This window comes from Anguilla anguilla, chromosome 6 (assembly GCF_013347855.1).
Source record: "Anguilla anguilla isolate fAngAng1 chromosome 6, fAngAng1.pri, whole genome shotgun sequence".
In the NCBI taxonomy this organism is placed as follows: Eukaryota; Metazoa; Chordata; class Actinopteri; order Anguilliformes; family Anguillidae; genus Anguilla; species Anguilla anguilla.
Genome location: NC_049206.1, coordinates 50,624,639 through 50,641,435, shown reverse-complemented (window position 1 = coordinate 50,641,435; position 16,797 = coordinate 50,624,639). Strand labels below are relative to the sequence as shown.

Here is a 16,797-nt window from a genome sequence, read left to right as displayed (position 1 = left end):
TCACCCATATAAAACAGCAATTTTTGAACCTCAGTATCTCCGCCATTTCAAAACCAATCTCAATGTGAAATCGAAAAAAAAAATTTAAAAAAATGAAATTGAAAACCGTTAGTAATTTCCAGTACTGAATCAAAATTGAACCAAACTCAAAAAACACACTCAACACGCTTGCTCAGCACTACCCAACAGATCCTCACACAAAACCCCTCATTTTATCGGTCATTTTGAAACATGCATGCTCTTTATATTTTCATGGCTGCAGACTTTATTAAATTTGAATGAGAGCACAAAATTTGGACACTGAATTGTCCATAGACTTAACATGGGGAGACACAACGTTAACCTACAAATCTAGGTTACAGGAATATAATGTTAGCTAGCTAGTCGACAGTAGCTAATAACGTTAATGTATTTGTCTTTAAATTAACTGATAAATGTGTATATTTCTGTGAATGCATGTCTTGCTGTTGCTGGAATTTGTAATATAGCTAGCTGGGTTACTTTTTTATCTTTTCACGCTTAACTTTCTCTACAATGCTAGCTAATTACTCAGTCCCAGTCCTCAAAAATCTGTATGTGAGCCCAAGTGAATGATACCACTGCTATCATTGAATTGACAAAGAAACAGAAAATTCAATTTCTCTAATACGACATGACTGACTGAATATTATAGGCTAACAGCAGCTACATGTTGACATATGCCTGTGATGACAGGATGACTAGTTTCTCGTCCTCGTTGAAGTCTTCCCTTGAAATTACGCCTCTCAATGTTTATGGCAAACCACGTAGCTAGCTAGCCATTTCTGTTAACATGAGCTTCTGTTTGTGAGCGCATCTCAGGTGCACGAAAGTGCTGCATAGCTGGGATTGCATAAAAAACACTTAAGTTCCTCAAGTTGGCATGTGGCCCTTGTTGTGATGATTTCAAATATCTTAAATGATAAAGAACACTTAATCAGGGTTACAATTTCAATGTGAGTTTTTGAGTCCATTTATTCAATCATGCTGCTTTCCCCCTCTGTCAATCCTTACATTTAGTTCAGTTTTGTCTCATTGAGTTTTTCTGCAGAAGAAATAAAGAATAAATTGATAAATAAATGTGTAATTATAGCCTTAAATGAAATAATAGATTAATGAATCCATTCCAATGTAAATTGTGCAAAAATCTCTCTCTCTCTATACATATATATATATATATATGCTTTCTGATTGGGTGGCACCGACTCAGTGCCATTTTGAACCATTACACTTTTCCCCTTATATATCCAAGGATCAAAGGAAAATAAAGTCTTAACAAAACAATAACATTGTTGATGCTTGCTTGTCCAATCTCTGTAAGCCTATCAAACCGAGTTAACCTTTTGTAGTACAGCTGGGTGCTGACCTGTTCATTTTTAATGGTGTTCCAAGATCTTCAGTCAGCACCCACAGTACTACACCATTAAAGACACCAACTTATGTTTTGAATAATGCTGAACCAGCAGAATGTTTAGTAGTTGCCACCACACTCTCTTTATCAAACCCTGCCCACTCTCTGTCCACACTGTAAACATTGTCTGTTTTCCTTTGGGGGTCTGATACATGTCCCTTAACCACCTGGCTGACTCTTATGAAACTTTTTATATAATAAAGTCTTTGTTTTCTAACAACTTCACCTCAGAACACAATGGGCTCAATTTGATTAGACACCAAGGTGCGGTGTTATTTAGTCAATCTTACACTTGGATAAATGCAGAGAGCACTGGGCCCTGTTGGAACCAGGTTAGCCTGCTAATGATGGTCCGCACCTGGTTAGAACAGGAAGATTTACAGACAGCAGTACTAAGCTGTTTTACGCCCATTAGCATGGTTGAGTTATCTGAATTAGTTATGTCTTCAAAACCGACGACCTGTATACTCGATCCTATTCCTTCAAACTGGATTAAAGAACTATTTCCAGTACTAGGCCAGCATATACTAAAAATCGTTAACACATCCCTAGTCACAGGATACGTACCTGAGTCACTAAAAGTGGCAGTCATTAAGCCATTATTGAAGAAACCAAACCTAGAACCCGATAAATTGGAAAATTATAGACTTATTTCATACCTTCCGTTTCTATCAAAATTATTGGAGAAAATTGTTGCTAAGCCCTAAGTGCATACCTTAGCTCTAACGGTATCCATGAAGTATTCCAATCTGGGTTTAGACCCCACCACAGCACAGAAACCGCACTTATCAAGGTTACAAATGATTTACTACTGTCAGCCGACTGTAACTGTGTTGGTTCTTGTGCTCCTCGACCTGAGTGCAGCTTTTGACACAATTGACCATGGAATTCTTCTGGACAGACTCCAGGCCTGTGTTGGACTTCATGGACAGGCACTCGCATGGTTTGGATCATACCTATGTGACAGGAAACAGTTTGTCAAATTAAAAGAAGAAGAGTCCAGCTCCTCAATAATGAAATACGGTATTCCACAAGGATCAGTACTAGGACCAGTACTCTTCTCGCTATATATGCTACCACTTGGCAATATTATCCGGGCACATGGCGTAGAGTTCCACTGTTATGCGGACGATACCCAGATTTATATTTCAATGAAATAACTTGTGACCCATAGTTTGCGTCGCTGGCTTACAGGCAAGACAATGAAAATATCTGACTAAAGTTAGGTTCACTTATTAGAGTGCCTTTTAAGGACTATTAGACTATCTCTGGTTTGTTATATTCATTTATAGTTGGCTAGCTAATGTTAGCTAGCTATGTAGTTCGCTTTCATAATGTAATGTCATCGATAACGTTAGCTAGTTAGTTTGCTTTCATAAGGACGTTATAGTTGTGGTTTTATCTTAACTTGGCTAGCTAGCTACAAACATTATTATTGGATATAAGTCAACGTCCTTAGCTATTGATACTTGATATATTAAGTTAGCTAGTGTGTGAAAATTCAGTCTCCCAAGATGAGCTCGTATCATGGAGGTAGCTATGGTAACGGGGCACGGTCTGTCAACCATAGCTAACTGACAGTTCTCATTACCACGCCCAGACAGTTCGGGTGAACTTTCATAGTGGGAAATTTACCCTTAGAAAAATAAGTTTTAAAATACATTTAAATGACTGAATAATAACAAAAATTATGCACATTTGTTTTGTTGTTGCCTAAAGACAACTGGCAAGTGTCACATTCACCCACCATGTTAATCCTTTAACATTAATTGCACACCAACTGAACCAGAAATAGAACCTATTTTTGCCCAACTTTGTGCCATTGAGGTATACAAATTGCCAATTATCTCACCAATGTGTCTAATGTCTAAGGATGGTGTACAGTAAATAGTGCCAGGTAGGACAAATGCCAAATGCAAGATATCAATAGATTTTCATACTTCCAAATCATCTTCTTTCAATAGCCATCATGAAATAAAATAATAAAAATGTGGTTGATGTCAATTACAATGAAAGATTTAATTCACTGGAAATGAAGAAACATTCTGGTGGATGAGAAATAATCTTTGTTCAAAAACATTGATGAAATAAAAAATGAAAATATATTTATATATTTTAAAAAAATTTTCAATTCTACTTTTATGAGAAGTTTCATATGATGAAACGAAAATAGTGGTTTCAGATACAAAAACAACAGGGGAAATCGATGGCTGCTGTAGGTGTTTAGGGGAGGGGCATGTACATGGGGGTCACACTAAAGCTCTGTGGGCCAACGAGCACACTGTATAAAACTGAAACATCTCCATTGATGGTGCACATTGCCGCAAGACATCGGAGCAAAGGAAGCCTTGGGAAATCCTTCATTTATTTCAGATTGTTGGCTCAGAATATTTTCATCATCATATTATTATTGTAACTTGAACTCTGAGGTGAGAGATGAAGTTATAATCATAAGAAATACATTTCTGGGGGGGAATCCTGCTATGCAGATGACGTGATTTTTGCAACAGTGATGTGATATATATTTATCAGTAGATGTTAATTTAAGTCGTGTTTGAACGATATATGCAGATACCATGCACGTGATATGAAAGCTTGCCTGCTCAACGGAATATCTTTTTACTTCGCTTCTTTTTTCTCCAATAGGTGTATTTATTGTAAACCATTACACCAAAAAACATAAAATGATGAATTTCAGTCAACCAGCATTGGCTGAAGATTCGTACTTCTGTTTTGAGTCTGTGAACGGGTCTTGCCCGAAGATCATCTATCCAACAGTGATACGGATTCTGCTGCAAATTTTCTTTTCAGTCATCCTTGTCGTGACATTGTGTGGAAACATTCTCGTCATCATCTCCATCACTCACTTCAAACATCTGCACACTCCAACCAACTACCTCATCCTCTCTCTGGCAGTGACGGACTTCCTGCTGGGAAGCGTTGTCATGCCTCCTTACATGGTGCGAGTTATTGAATCATGCTGGTATTTCGGGGACGTGTTCTGTAAAATCCACATGAGTGCAGATATCATTCTGTACCTGGCAGCCATGTTAAATCTTTCTTTCATTTCCATCGATCGATATTATGCGGTTTGTCAGCCCCTCCACTACCGGAACAAGATCACCACTTGTGCCACGACGATCATGATCCTCATCTGTTGGGGTTTGTCTGCTTTTGTTGGGTTCGGGTTGGTATTTCTGGAGCTGAACTTGTTGGGCATCGAAGACTTTTATTATGAACACGTTGCTTGTGCAGGAAGCTGTGTTTTGTTTCAGGGCAAAACAGCAAGTTTAATATGTTTCGTCCTCACTTTTTTCATCCCTGGGCTCATTATGCTGGTCATATATCAAAAAATCTTCCATGTTGCACGGAAGCAAGCCCGTTGTATCCACAGCACTGCCGGTAACAATGCACACTCTGAAATCAGCAAAATGGAGAGAAAGGCTACAAAGACACTAATGATCGTCATGGGGGTATTCCTGTCGTGCTCTACACCCTTTATTTTGACAAACCTAATTAACCCGTTCATTAATTATTCCATTCCACCTGTGTTGATTGAAACACTTTTCTGTATGACCTATTTAAATTCAACATGCAATCCCATTATTTATGCTTTCTACTACAGTTGGTTCAGGAAAGCGTTCAAAATGATCATTTTTGGTAAAATATTTCAAGCTCATTCCTCAACAGCTAAATTATCTACAGACTGACAATCTCCTTATTCATTTTTGATAAATTCATTTTGTTTTTTTTTTGTGATCATCACATTGTATATAGACAAAAAGTGATTTCAAATATTTTAAATAATGTCCTTTTTATGAAAAATTGTTTTGAAGCAATGCATATTTGTGGTTTTCTATTATAATGGTTGAGAACTCATTTTTATTCAACAGCAACAATGAAATAAATGAATGAAAATGTGTTTGAAGACAATTCTAACAAAAAAAAATTATTTGAAAAAAGCAAAATACATAAAAAGACTTTCCTACATCTATAAAATACTGTAAAAAAGCAAAAATTCAAAATCCAAAAATGTGGCGATCTGAATGGCAATAATGAAATCAAACCCCTGCCACACCCACAGTTAATGCATTCTTATCAAACCAGCCTCTTTTAAAACACTGCCACAGCTGTGATAATTCTTGGAGTCATGAAATAACTGAAATTCAGTTGGACACACCCTGATTTGCCAACACCTTGAGTTACTGGTAGCATTTGACAATTGTGACGTTTCTGCACAAATAGTGCCCATGGTGTCAAACAAAGGTCTGATTATTATTATCCACTTTAAACATTAGAACCTCCAGAGTATCAGGGATCATTCCACATTCCAGGAACATCACAAACAAGCATGCTTACAACATTCCTCAGATACTAAAAAGCCATGGAAAAGACTTTATCAATAAATGAATGCCCATCCTCATTCCAAGGGCCCTATCAAAGGCAACCCAGAAATGTACAGGGTTGCCCTTTTATTGTTCTCCACAATTTAAGAATTGTAATCAAACAATTAACATGCGGTTAAACATTTTCAGCTATTTGGTATTTTCATTCATGTTGGTTTCACAGTATAGAAATTACAGCACTTTTTATGAATGACCGTTCCAGAGAGATTAGCCAAGGCAGGACGTTACTGTACATGTAATGGTGGAAGACTGCAATACAATATTGCTTGTAGTTCTCCTAGATCATGGCGTCTGTAACCGTACCAAGAGCTGCATGTTAATTTCATCAACTGCGCAAATAGATAAAAGTTCCATTGTCTTAGAGTCCGTCCAATTACCATTTTACAGAAATGCTTTATTTATTGGTGTAAGTCCAAATCCCCGCCTCAGACTTAGGCAAACATCGAACTCATTACACTAACTTGCTTGTTAACTAATAATTGCCTAAGAATTAAAACTATTGCTTTATACAACTGTATAATCGCTGCGGGAAACTCATTTATATTAAGTCTGAATTATCAATTTCTCTTCAGATGGTAAGATGAAAATACACAGGGCCAAGTTACTTGAAATAATTAAGGGAACATTGGTTTGCGCTTCTTTGGAATACAACTTGTTTAGCCCCCTATTAGCTGTGAAAGGGGGCAAATTAATGCTGAAGGCAAATGGATCACTAACTGAAAGTCCAGACGGATATACAGATTTAAAGAATAATTAATAAACGCATAAATACAGATAAATATTTGACATATTGAGGCCTATCAAATCAATCTTGACTCTTACAAACCTATCCACACATATGTTTGCCCCATTAATGTACTTGTATGCTTGTACACACAGGACCAAGATACTTGAAACAATTTAGGAAACATTGGGTAGCAGCTTGTTTAATTTGTGTTAACTAAGATAGCCAATATTGTTTTTTGTACCTTGGTGTAATTTTGATATCAATACTTTTAATGGCAGGCCTAGATTTTGACAGTTTGAATTAATGACTTTTTGACAGTCTCATCAGATGAATACTTTCTTCACAAAAATGGCATGTTTATTCAGTTGATTGCTGTTAGGCTTCTGTAAATATATTGTCTGTGAGAATAAAATCTTAGAGGACAGATGCCGCTCCTATAAATTGGTTTAACACTGGATAATGAAGAGTGACTACTTGTATTTCTTCAGCATGTGGTAGGCAAGGCTGAAAACATTTAAAGATGAGTCTTTATATCGTCTAGTGCACACATTTTACATAAAGCTTATAATGAGGAAGTATTTAAGCAGCCAGCGGTTAGTGAACAGTGAATCGCAAAAACAATTGGGAAAACCCATGGCTGCTGTGTGTGCTTTGGGGATAACAGCACCTGGAGTGTGTCACCTTGAAGCCTTGTGAGACCGTGAGCAAGCTATATAACAGAAGAATCTCCACTGATGCTACACATTGCCACAGGACATCGGACAGACGTCTTGAGAATGCTTTAGTTTATTTCAGTGGCTCAGAATATTTACTGGATCTATATTTATTTGCAACCAAATGAATGCATTTCAATTTAACAATATATACATATTTTTTATTTTTTACACCACAACTGACTTACCAGGAGAGAGCTAAAATTGTAACTTATAAAATACATTTTAAAAAATACTGCTGTTCAGGTGATGTTAAGTGTGATGCATGTATTATGTTTCTGCTATGAATGCTTGGTATGGTAATTTTTTTCTTATTTTACTTCTTTGTCCTTCGAACAGGTGTACCAGTTGTGAATGGTTATACCTCACAAGGTAATACAATGAATTTCAGTGAACCTGGAATGATGAAACAATCGGACTTCTGTTTAGAGTCTGTGAATAGATCTTGCCCAAAGATCACCTACCCAACAGCGATACGGATTCCACTGTATATTTTTTTCATGACCATCATTGTTCTAACCATGTGTGGAAACCTCCTTGTCATTATTTCCATCGCTCATTTCAAACAGCTGCACACTCCAACCAACTACCTCATCCTCTCTCTGGCAGTGACTGACTTCCTTCTGGCAGTAGTCATCATGCCACCTAGCATGGTGCGCACAATTGAGACATGCTGGTACTTTGGAGATGTGGTCTGTAAAATATATTTAAGTACAGATGTAATGCTATCCAATGTGTCCATTTTAAATCTTTCTTTCATTTCCATTGATCGATATTATGCAGTTTGCCAGCCCCTCCACTACAGGACCAAGATCACCACTTGTACTGCAGGGATCATGATCTTGATCAGTTGGAACCTGTCATTTATCATTGGGTTTGGAATGATATTTATGAAACTGAACATTTTGGGTATTGAAGATTTTTACTACAATACCATTCATTGCTTTGGAGGCTGTTTCTTTTTTGTGAGCAAGACATCTGCTATTCTAGCTTCAGTTCTATCTTTTTACATCCCTGGGTTCATTATGCTGGTCATATATAAGAAAATCTTTCATGTTGCTCAGAAGCAAGCCCGTTCTATTCACAGCACTGCCTGTAACAATGTGAACTCTGAAATCAGCAAGATGGAGCAAAAGGCTACAAAGACTCTAGCGATTGTTTTGGGGGTATACCTGTCATGCTGGGCACCCTTTTTTCTGTGTAACATAATTGATCCAATCATTAATTATTCCATTCCTCCTGCTTTATATGACTCGCTTATCTGGATTTGCTATTTGAATTCAACTTGTAATCCTTTTGTTTATTCTTTCTTTTACATTTGGTTTAGGAAAGCTTTCAAAATGATCATTTTTGGCAATATATTTCAAGCGCATTCCTCAAGAACAAAATTGTCCACAGACTGAAATCTCTTGCTTTATCTCTGACTTTGACTTCAATAAAAGTCTTGGAAAAGAAATACAAATGAAATTATAGAAACTGAATGATAAGACTTTACAGCATCATGTTAGCACTTACATTTTATAAATATGCAAAATAAAATAACAGTTAAGAATGAAATCATGAGTAGAAATAAAATTAGAAAAGTTTGCAATTTAATAGTATCACTGAACTTGTAGTACTAAATTTAATACAAGAGACCAGTTTTCCAAGATAAATAAATGTGAACGTTCACAATTGCTTAATTAGGGCCAGATCCTGGTTTGCAATATGTGGTGTAGCCATACACACGTCACATTCATTGTTGAACAAAAATAAAAATTTGCTCTCACTTCTCTCCCTTTTTCAACAAAATAATACAACTGAATAGAATGTGTCAGGAGACTGCCCTCGCCTCAAAGGCATCAGAGCTGCCCAATAGCGATGAATCTGGAATGGGCTCTCCATTTTCTAAAATCCAATCAGCACTCATTGGTCATACAGTCCAGCAAACACAGTTCTCTTAAGGGTTTTTTCCCACCCTCTTGTCTTCAAACTTTTTTTTCTGACCAGAACAGACTCCAAGGCCCTGGAACAAACTGGGCCTGTCCTTGTGATGAGACCCTAACGACAGGTGTTTTCAACTAGGCTGGGACTTGACTCGTCACTCTGTCACTTGTGATGAAAGATTCAGAGTAAACCTGAGGTCAAGACATGGTGAAAAATCCAACCCAGCAGGCCTTTGGCTACAAAGCCAGGAGGAAGGTCTGACCCGTCCCTTATTTAAAAAATCATGTGTTCAGAAACCATGTGTCCAAAAACCACATGTGAACACCCAACATGTAAAGAGTACATAAAAATAATCCCACTTGTAAGATGAGAGCAGGAAAAAAGAACCTATGCTATTTAAATACACAATTTTAATTACCAGGAAGTGACATACTAACTTCCACAAGCCTCACACCACTGTCACCCAATAAGTGACAGTGATGACATTTTTTTGCTGGAAGAATTTCATGGGGTCTCTGAAAGTTTGGATGTTTACTAAATCAGGTATAATTAAATAAAAAAATAAGAAAGGCAATACAAGGTATCAATTATTCTTATTGGATTTGATAATTATCATTTCAGTATATCACTCAGGTGTTCACAAATCCTTCCTATGACATTTGCTTGGTATCTCATATTGCAGCCAGCATGTAGGAGGCAGATCTCAGTGCAGCCTTGGTAGCCACACCCACATCACTGATCATGTGATCATGTGTAAGCCATACTCTGTGTGCGGTGACTGACAGGGGTATGTAATTGGCTCATCTGAAAATGTTTAATTTACCCAGTAAGAGACTGGTTTAAAGCCATCAGTGGTTTGAATAGCTAAAATGGTAATGAGAATCCATGGATACTGCAGGTGCATCATGGGAGAGTCACAGCTACGCTTTGTTGGATGGCATGGTAACTATATAACAGAACATCCCTACTGATGCTGCACATTACCACAAGACACCTGCTGAGGGAAGTCTTGGGAAAGCCTACGGGCCACCGTAGAAGCCTTTTTTAGAAAAGGAACTTTTAACACTGATTTGTAAAACTTTTTGCCACAAAGGACTTGTGAGGTGAGAGGAAGAATTTTAAAACTAAGAAATGCATTTTAGAAGTAAATAATAATTAATAATACTATGAATGAACTTATATATATTCATCAACAGTTACTGATTTAAGCTAAATCCTTTTAACTTGCAATGCAGATATCATGAATATAATAACACATTGTGTTTGCTTCCCTGCTCTGTGGTAATCTGCTTTATATTTTATACTTTGTTCACTGAATACGTGTATCACTTTTTAATCAAATCAGAAACACAACAGAGATAATACACAATCAAAGATAATACAATTTGATATACAGTATGTGGTCCAGTACTTTGGATTTGAATATGAGGTACAAACTGTCAGCTTTAATTTAAGGGTATTTACAGTACATCCATATCCAGTGATCAATGCACAGATTACAGGCCTTTTTATAAACAGTGCCCCCATTTTAGGGGGCCAAATATGATTGGACAAATGTTTCAAACTTAATTTGAAATAAAGTTTGCATATTTAGTACTTGGTTGTAAATCTTAAGCATTCAATGATCGCCTGAAGTCTGGAATGACATCATCAGATTCTGGGTATTTTCTCTGGCGATGCTCTGCTAGGCCTGTACTGCCGCACATCCTCAGTTACTGTTTTTTTGGGGGGATATCTGCTTTCAGTCTTGCCTTCAGCAAGTGAAACATGTTGGATTCAGGTTGGGTGATTGACTTAGCAACTCCAAATGCAAATTCCACACCTAGGATCAACTCTAGACTTTTTGTTAGTTTTCTTGTGCACAACTAATGATGCAACAACACACAGCTGGCCAAGAAACTGCTCAACAGCCAATTTTCCAAAATGGGTGGGATAGTGTATAAAAAGGACTGTTACTCCTACATGTTTCACCTGATATGGATGTAAAAACCCAAAAATAAAATCTGACAGTCTGCACTTTAACTTTATATTTGTTGTTTCATTTCAAATCCAGAATGCTGGAGTACAGAGCCAGTATAGTTTTTTATTGCTATAAATGCTTGCTGCTCAATTGTGTGTTTTTCTCCTTTTCTCTTCTAATAGGTGTATCCATTGCAAGGATTTATGTCATCTGTTACATTAAATAATGAATTTCAGTCAACCTGGAATGAGTGAACATTCAGACTTCTGTTATGCGTCTGTGAATACATCTTGCCCAAAGACCACCTACCCAACAGCGATACGGATTCCACTGTATATATTCTTCCTGACCATCATTATTCTAACCATGTGTGGAAACCTCCTTGTCATCATTTCCATCGCTCATTTCAAACAGCTGCACACTCCAACCAACTGCCTTGTCCTCTCTCTGGCAGTGACTGACTTCCTTCTAGCAGTAGTCATCATGCCGCCTAGCATGGTGCGCACGATTGAGACATGCTGGTACTTGGGAGATGTGGCCTGTAAACTCCACTCAAGTACGGATGTAATGCTATCCAATGTGTCCATTTTAAATCTTTCTTTTATTTCTATTGATCGATATTATGCAGTTTGCCAGCCCCTCCACTACAGGACCAAGATCACCAGTGTAACTATTGTGATCATGATCCTGATCAGTTGGAACCTGTCGTTCATAATTGGGTTTGGAATGATATTTATGAAACTGAACATTTTGGGTATTGAAGATTTTTATGATAACTTTCATTGTTTTGGAGGCTGTTTCATTTTCCAGAGCAAGACATCAGCAATCATAGGTTCAGTTCTATCTTTTTACATACCAGGGTTCATTATGATCACTATCTATCAGAAAATTTTCCACATTGCACTGAAGCAAGCCCGCTCAATCCACCGCACTGCATGTCAGCAGGTACCATCTGGAAACAGCACATCTTTAAGCAACATGGAGCGAAAGGCTACAAAGACTCTGGCCATTGTTCTGGGGGTATTCCTGTCATGCTGGTCACCCTTTTTTGTATGTAACATAATTGATCCGATCATTAATTATTCTGTTCCACCTGGTTTGTTTGACGCACTTGTCTGGATTGGCTATTTAAACTCAACAAGTAATCCTATTGTTTATGCTTTCTTTTACAGTTGGTTTAGAAAAGCATTCAAAATGATCATTTCTGGCAAAATATTTCAAGCTCATTCCTCAAGAGCAAAACTGTCCACAGAATGACAAGCTCCTGCATTGACTTTAATTTGAATATTTCAACTTGACTTCAATAATTAATTAAATAATGGGAAGTGAAGGAGATGCAGATTTATAGCATCATTTAGAAAGTATAGCTCTTACATTTATAAATATGCAAAAGCAGTGTTTCAGTTAAAAATGAAATTATGAGAAGCAATATTAGAGTTCTGTAACAGACCTACTTTCAGTGGTAAAGAAACACAAAAAGTTCACACTTGCTTCATTAAGGTTTTACCATTATACAAGTGTAAGGTTTTACATGCAATAGTGAAAGAATTAGGCAAAAAGAAACTGCAGCTTATGAGACCTATACAGAATGTACCTGGGTGTCATGTTTTGTGCTAGCTACATTTCAATTGGAAAATTTGGAGATTTGGAGACTGAGATGTGGAAACTGTAATGAGTTTCCTCCATGAATTACCAAGGATTCTGAAGCTGTGTCTGATAAATCTGCTATGCTGAATTGCTTTAATGTGTGGTTCATTGCATCTGGCTCTATAATTCGATTCTGTGTCTCCCTCTCCTGTGCATCCTATAACTTGTGCTGACAGTCTGGTTTGTACTGATCTGACCTTCTGACTTCATCTGTCACCTTGGTACATAAAGCCCTAAAAACAGATCCTAGAAAACCGACTGGCCCTGATAACTTAGAACCTGGCTTTCTAAAGTTACCTGCCTATTTCATTGTACAAACAATGGCTTGTCTTTTTAATCACACCTTGGTCTCAAATGAATTCTCCAGAATTTGGAAAACTGCTTACACCCCCCCCCCCCCCCACCCCTTAATAACATGAGTATGGTGTTTAATCAATGCCATACTTTATAGGTTTGAAAAAAGTTTTGAAACTGTGAAAATGTTCTAGAACTGAAACCGATTAGAAAAAGTTTGACCCTCATTGCCCACCTGTTCTAGTTTCTCGACAGATAGGGGCAATAACGTTGCAAATGATGATAACATTCCCTACATGCCTTATTTTTAGGCATTCACTTATTCATTTGATACCCCTTATCTCTGTTCTTTGACTGCTCTCCATCATGACATCATGAATTCAAAAAGGCACTGTGCAATTCTGAATAAGCAAAATGACTTGACATACAGTACAAGGTAGCTCTGGTCTACACTACTACAACACAAACGCCAAACTCAACACATGCCTTATAGCACTCAGAGTACTAAACAAAAGCCCAATGGAGGCAGCCTAGCAGACTATTATTTCACTTCTCCTTTGAAATGGCATTGTTCTTAATATATAATGCAAACAAATCAAAGAAATTAAAATGTGGCTAATTTGTAATTGATATTAAACAATTAAATGATGTAAGACCTCACTGCCAAAGTCTTTACATGTATGTCAGCAACAATAAATCATTGACTGGAACGTACTGATTATTTTTTAAAGATTTGGATTTCCCAGCACTACTGACTATAATTTTATCACTCTGCTGCCTATCTGGCCAGTTCTCCCTTGCCAAAAAGATTCTCTGATCTCATTGGGACTAATCAGGATAAATAAAAGTAAAATAAATATTAAAAATAAAAATAAATAAAAAACATTCCTGTAATTAATGAATACACTTTATTCACAAAAAATGCTTGTTTATTCATTTGATTGCAATTACACTTCTATGGATATACTGCTTGTGAGAATTAAATCTCACAGGAAAGTTGCTGCTTCTAGTAGGGACTATACTTGTATCTTTAGCATGTAGTAGGCCTGAAGGGTGTTCAACACTTTAACTGCATAGGTTTGTCATGAAAGTTGAGTTTTTATATAATTTAGTACACATTTTTTCAGATTTTTTTCATGGAGCTTCTAATGAGGAAGCGCTTAAGCAGACAGTGGTTTGAGTAGCAACAACAGAAGGGAAAATCCATGCTTGCTCTCAGTGCTCAGGGGATAACAGCACCTTGAGTGTGTCACCGTAAAGTTTTGAGGGACAGTGAGCAAGCTATATAACAGAAGCATCTCTACTGATGCTACACATTGCCACTGGACATCTGTCAGAAGCCTTGCGAGAGTCATAGTTTCTTTCAGTGGCTCAGAATATTTACTTAATGTATATTTATCTACATTCAAATTAATGTATTATACGTTGTTTTTTTTTTTTTCAATTAAAAATATAAATATATAACTTTTTTTTTTTTTTTTTACACCAAAACTGACTTACGAGGTGAGAGCTGGAATTGTAACTGGATAAAATACATTTCAAAGAATGCGGCAGTTCAGATGATGTTAAATGTGATCCATGTTTCTGCTATGAATGCTTGGTAAGGTAAATGTTTTTCTTTTGCTTCTTTGTTCTTCCAAAAAGTGTGCCAGTGGTGAACTGTTATACCTGACAACATAATACAATGAATATCAGTCAACCCGGAATGAGTGAACATTCAGACTTCTGTTACGAGTCCTTGAATGGATCTTGCCCAAAATTCACCTACCCAACAGTGATACGGATTCCACTGTATATTTTTTTCATGACCATCATTGTTCTAACCATGTGTGGAAACCTCCTTGTCATTATTTCCATCGCTCATTTCAAACAGCTGCACACTCCAACCAACTACCTCATCCTCTCTCTGGCAGTGACTGACTTCCTTCTGGCAGTAGTCATCATGCCACCTAGCATGGTGCGCACAATTGAGACATGCTGGTACTTTGGAGATGTGGTCTGTAAAATATATTTAAGTACAGATGTAATGCTATCCAATGTGTCCATTTTAAATCTTTCTTTCATTTCCATTGATCGATATTATGCAGTTTGCCAGCCCCTCCACTACAGGACCAAGATCACCACTTGTATTGCAGTGATCATGATCTTGATCAGTTGGAACCTGTCATTTATCATTGGGTTTGGAATGATATTTATGAAACCAAACATTTTGGGTATTGAAGATTTTTACTACAATACCATTCATTGCTTTGGAGGCTGTTTCTTTTTTGTGAGCAAGACATCTGCTATTCTAGCTTCAGTTCTATCTTTTTACATCCCTGGGTTCATTATGCTGGTCATATATAAGAAAATCTTCCATGTTGCCCAGAAGCAAGCCCGTTCTATTTACAGCACTGCCTGTAACAATGTGAACTCTGAAATCAGCAAGATGGAGCAGAAGGCTACAAAGACTCTAGCGATTGTTTTGGGGGTATACCTGTCATGCTGGGCACCCTTTTTTCTGTGTAACATAATTGATCCAATCATTAATTATTCCATTCCTCCTGCTTTATATGACTCGCTTATCTGGATTTGCTATTTGAATTCAACTTGTAATCCTTTTGTTTATTCTTTCTTTTACATTTGGTTTAGGAAAGCTTTCAAAATGATCATTTTTGGCAATATATTTCAAGCGCATTCCTCAAGAACAAAATTGTCCACAGACTGAAATCTCTTGCTTTATCTCTGACTTTGACTTCAATAAAAGTCTTGGAAAAGAAATACAAATGAAATTATAGAAACTGAATGATAAGACTTTACAGCATCATGTTAGCACTTACATTTTATAAATATGCAAAATAAAATAACAGTTAAGAATGAAATCATGAGTAGAAATAAAATTAGAAAAGTTTGCAATTTAATAGTATCACTGAACTTGTAGTACTAAATTTAATACAAGAGACCAGTTTTCCAAGATAAATAAATGTGAACGTTCACAATTGCTTAATTAGGGCCAGATCCTGGTTTGCAATATGTGGTGTAGCCATACACACGTCACATTCATTGTTGAACAAAAATAAAAATTTGCTCTCACTTCTCTCCCTTTTTCAACAAAATAATACAACTGAATAGAATGTGTCAGGAGACTGCCCTCGCCTCAAAGGCATCAGAGCTGCCCAATAGCGATGAATCTGGAATGGACTCTCCATTTTCTAAAATCCAATCAGCACTCATTGGTCATACAGTCCAGCAAACACAGTTCTCTTAAGGGTTTTTTCCCCCCCTCTTGTCTTCAACCTTTTTTTTCTGACCAGAACAGACTCCAAGGCCCTGGAACAAACTGGGCCTGTCCTTGTGATGAGACCCTAACGACAGGTGTTTTCAACTAGGCTGGGACTTGACTCGTCACTCTGTCACTTGTGATGAAAGATTCAGAGTAAACCTGAGGTCAAGACATGGTGAAAAATCCAACCCAGCAGGCCTTTGGCTACAAAGCCAGGAGGAAGGTCTGACCCGTCCCTTATTTTAAAAATCATGTGTTCAGAAACCATGTGTCCAAAAACCACATGTGAACACCCAACATGTAAAGAGTACATAAAAATAATCCCACTTGTAAGATGAGAGCAGGAAAAAAGAACCTATGCTATTTAAATACACAATTTTAATTACCTGGAAGTGACATACTAACTTCCACAAGCCTCACACCACTGTCACCC

At 37.1% G+C, this 16,797-nt stretch overlaps 4 protein-coding genes across 4 annotated transcripts; all 4 read left to right on the top strand.

Annotated features, from left to right (window-relative positions):
- Positions 1-4,107: 4,107 nt before the first annotated feature.
- LOC118229368 (trace amine-associated receptor 1-like) lies at positions 4,108-5,139 on the top strand. Its single transcript, XM_035421276.1, has one exon. It carries the CDS (start codon positions 4,114-4,116, stop codon positions 5,137-5,139), a length of 1,026 nt encoding a protein of 341 aa, XP_035277167.1. The 5' UTR covers positions 4,108-4,113.
- A 2,393-nt stretch (positions 5,140-7,532) lies between these two features.
- LOC118230415 (trace amine-associated receptor 1-like) lies at positions 7,533-8,678 on the top strand. Its single transcript, XM_035423421.1, has one exon. It carries the CDS (start codon positions 7,563-7,565, stop codon positions 8,676-8,678), a length of 1,116 nt encoding a protein of 371 aa, XP_035279312.1. The 5' UTR covers positions 7,533-7,562.
- A 1,535-nt stretch (positions 8,679-10,213) lies between these two features.
- On the top strand, positions 10,214-12,759 carry LOC118230411 (trace amine-associated receptor 1-like). The gene is made up of 2 exons (XM_035423412.1): positions 10,214-10,304; positions 11,344-12,759. Exon 2 carries the CDS (start codon positions 11,387-11,389, stop codon positions 12,416-12,418), a length of 1,032 nt encoding a protein of 343 aa, XP_035279303.1. The 5' UTR covers positions 10,214-10,304; positions 11,344-11,386; the 3' UTR covers positions 12,419-12,759.
- Positions 12,760-14,569: 1,810 nt separating this feature from the next.
- LOC118230429 (trace amine-associated receptor 1-like) lies at positions 14,570-15,809 on the top strand. The gene has a single exon (XM_035423441.1). The coding sequence runs from the start codon at positions 14,787-14,789 to the stop codon at positions 15,807-15,809; it is 1,023 nt and encodes a 340-aa protein (XP_035279332.1). The 5' UTR covers positions 14,570-14,786.
- The last annotated feature ends 988 nt before the right edge of the window (positions 15,810-16,797 follow it).

Bases quoted from the DNA above. Each gene is read 5' to 3' on its own strand.
- LOC118230429 (XM_035423441.1), top strand. From the start codon at position 14,787: ATGAATATCAGTCAACCCGGAATGAGTGAACATTCAGACTTCTGTTAC.
- LOC118229368 (XM_035421276.1), top strand. From the start codon at position 4,114: ATGATGAATTTCAGTCAACCAGCATTGGCTGAAGATTCGTACTTCTGT.
- LOC118230411 (XM_035423412.1), top strand. From the start codon at position 11,387: ATGAATTTCAGTCAACCTGGAATGAGTGAACATTCAGACTTCTGTTAT.
- LOC118230415 (XM_035423421.1), top strand. From the start codon at position 7,563: ATGCTTGGTATGGTAATTTTTTTCTTATTTTACTTCTTTGTCCTTCGA.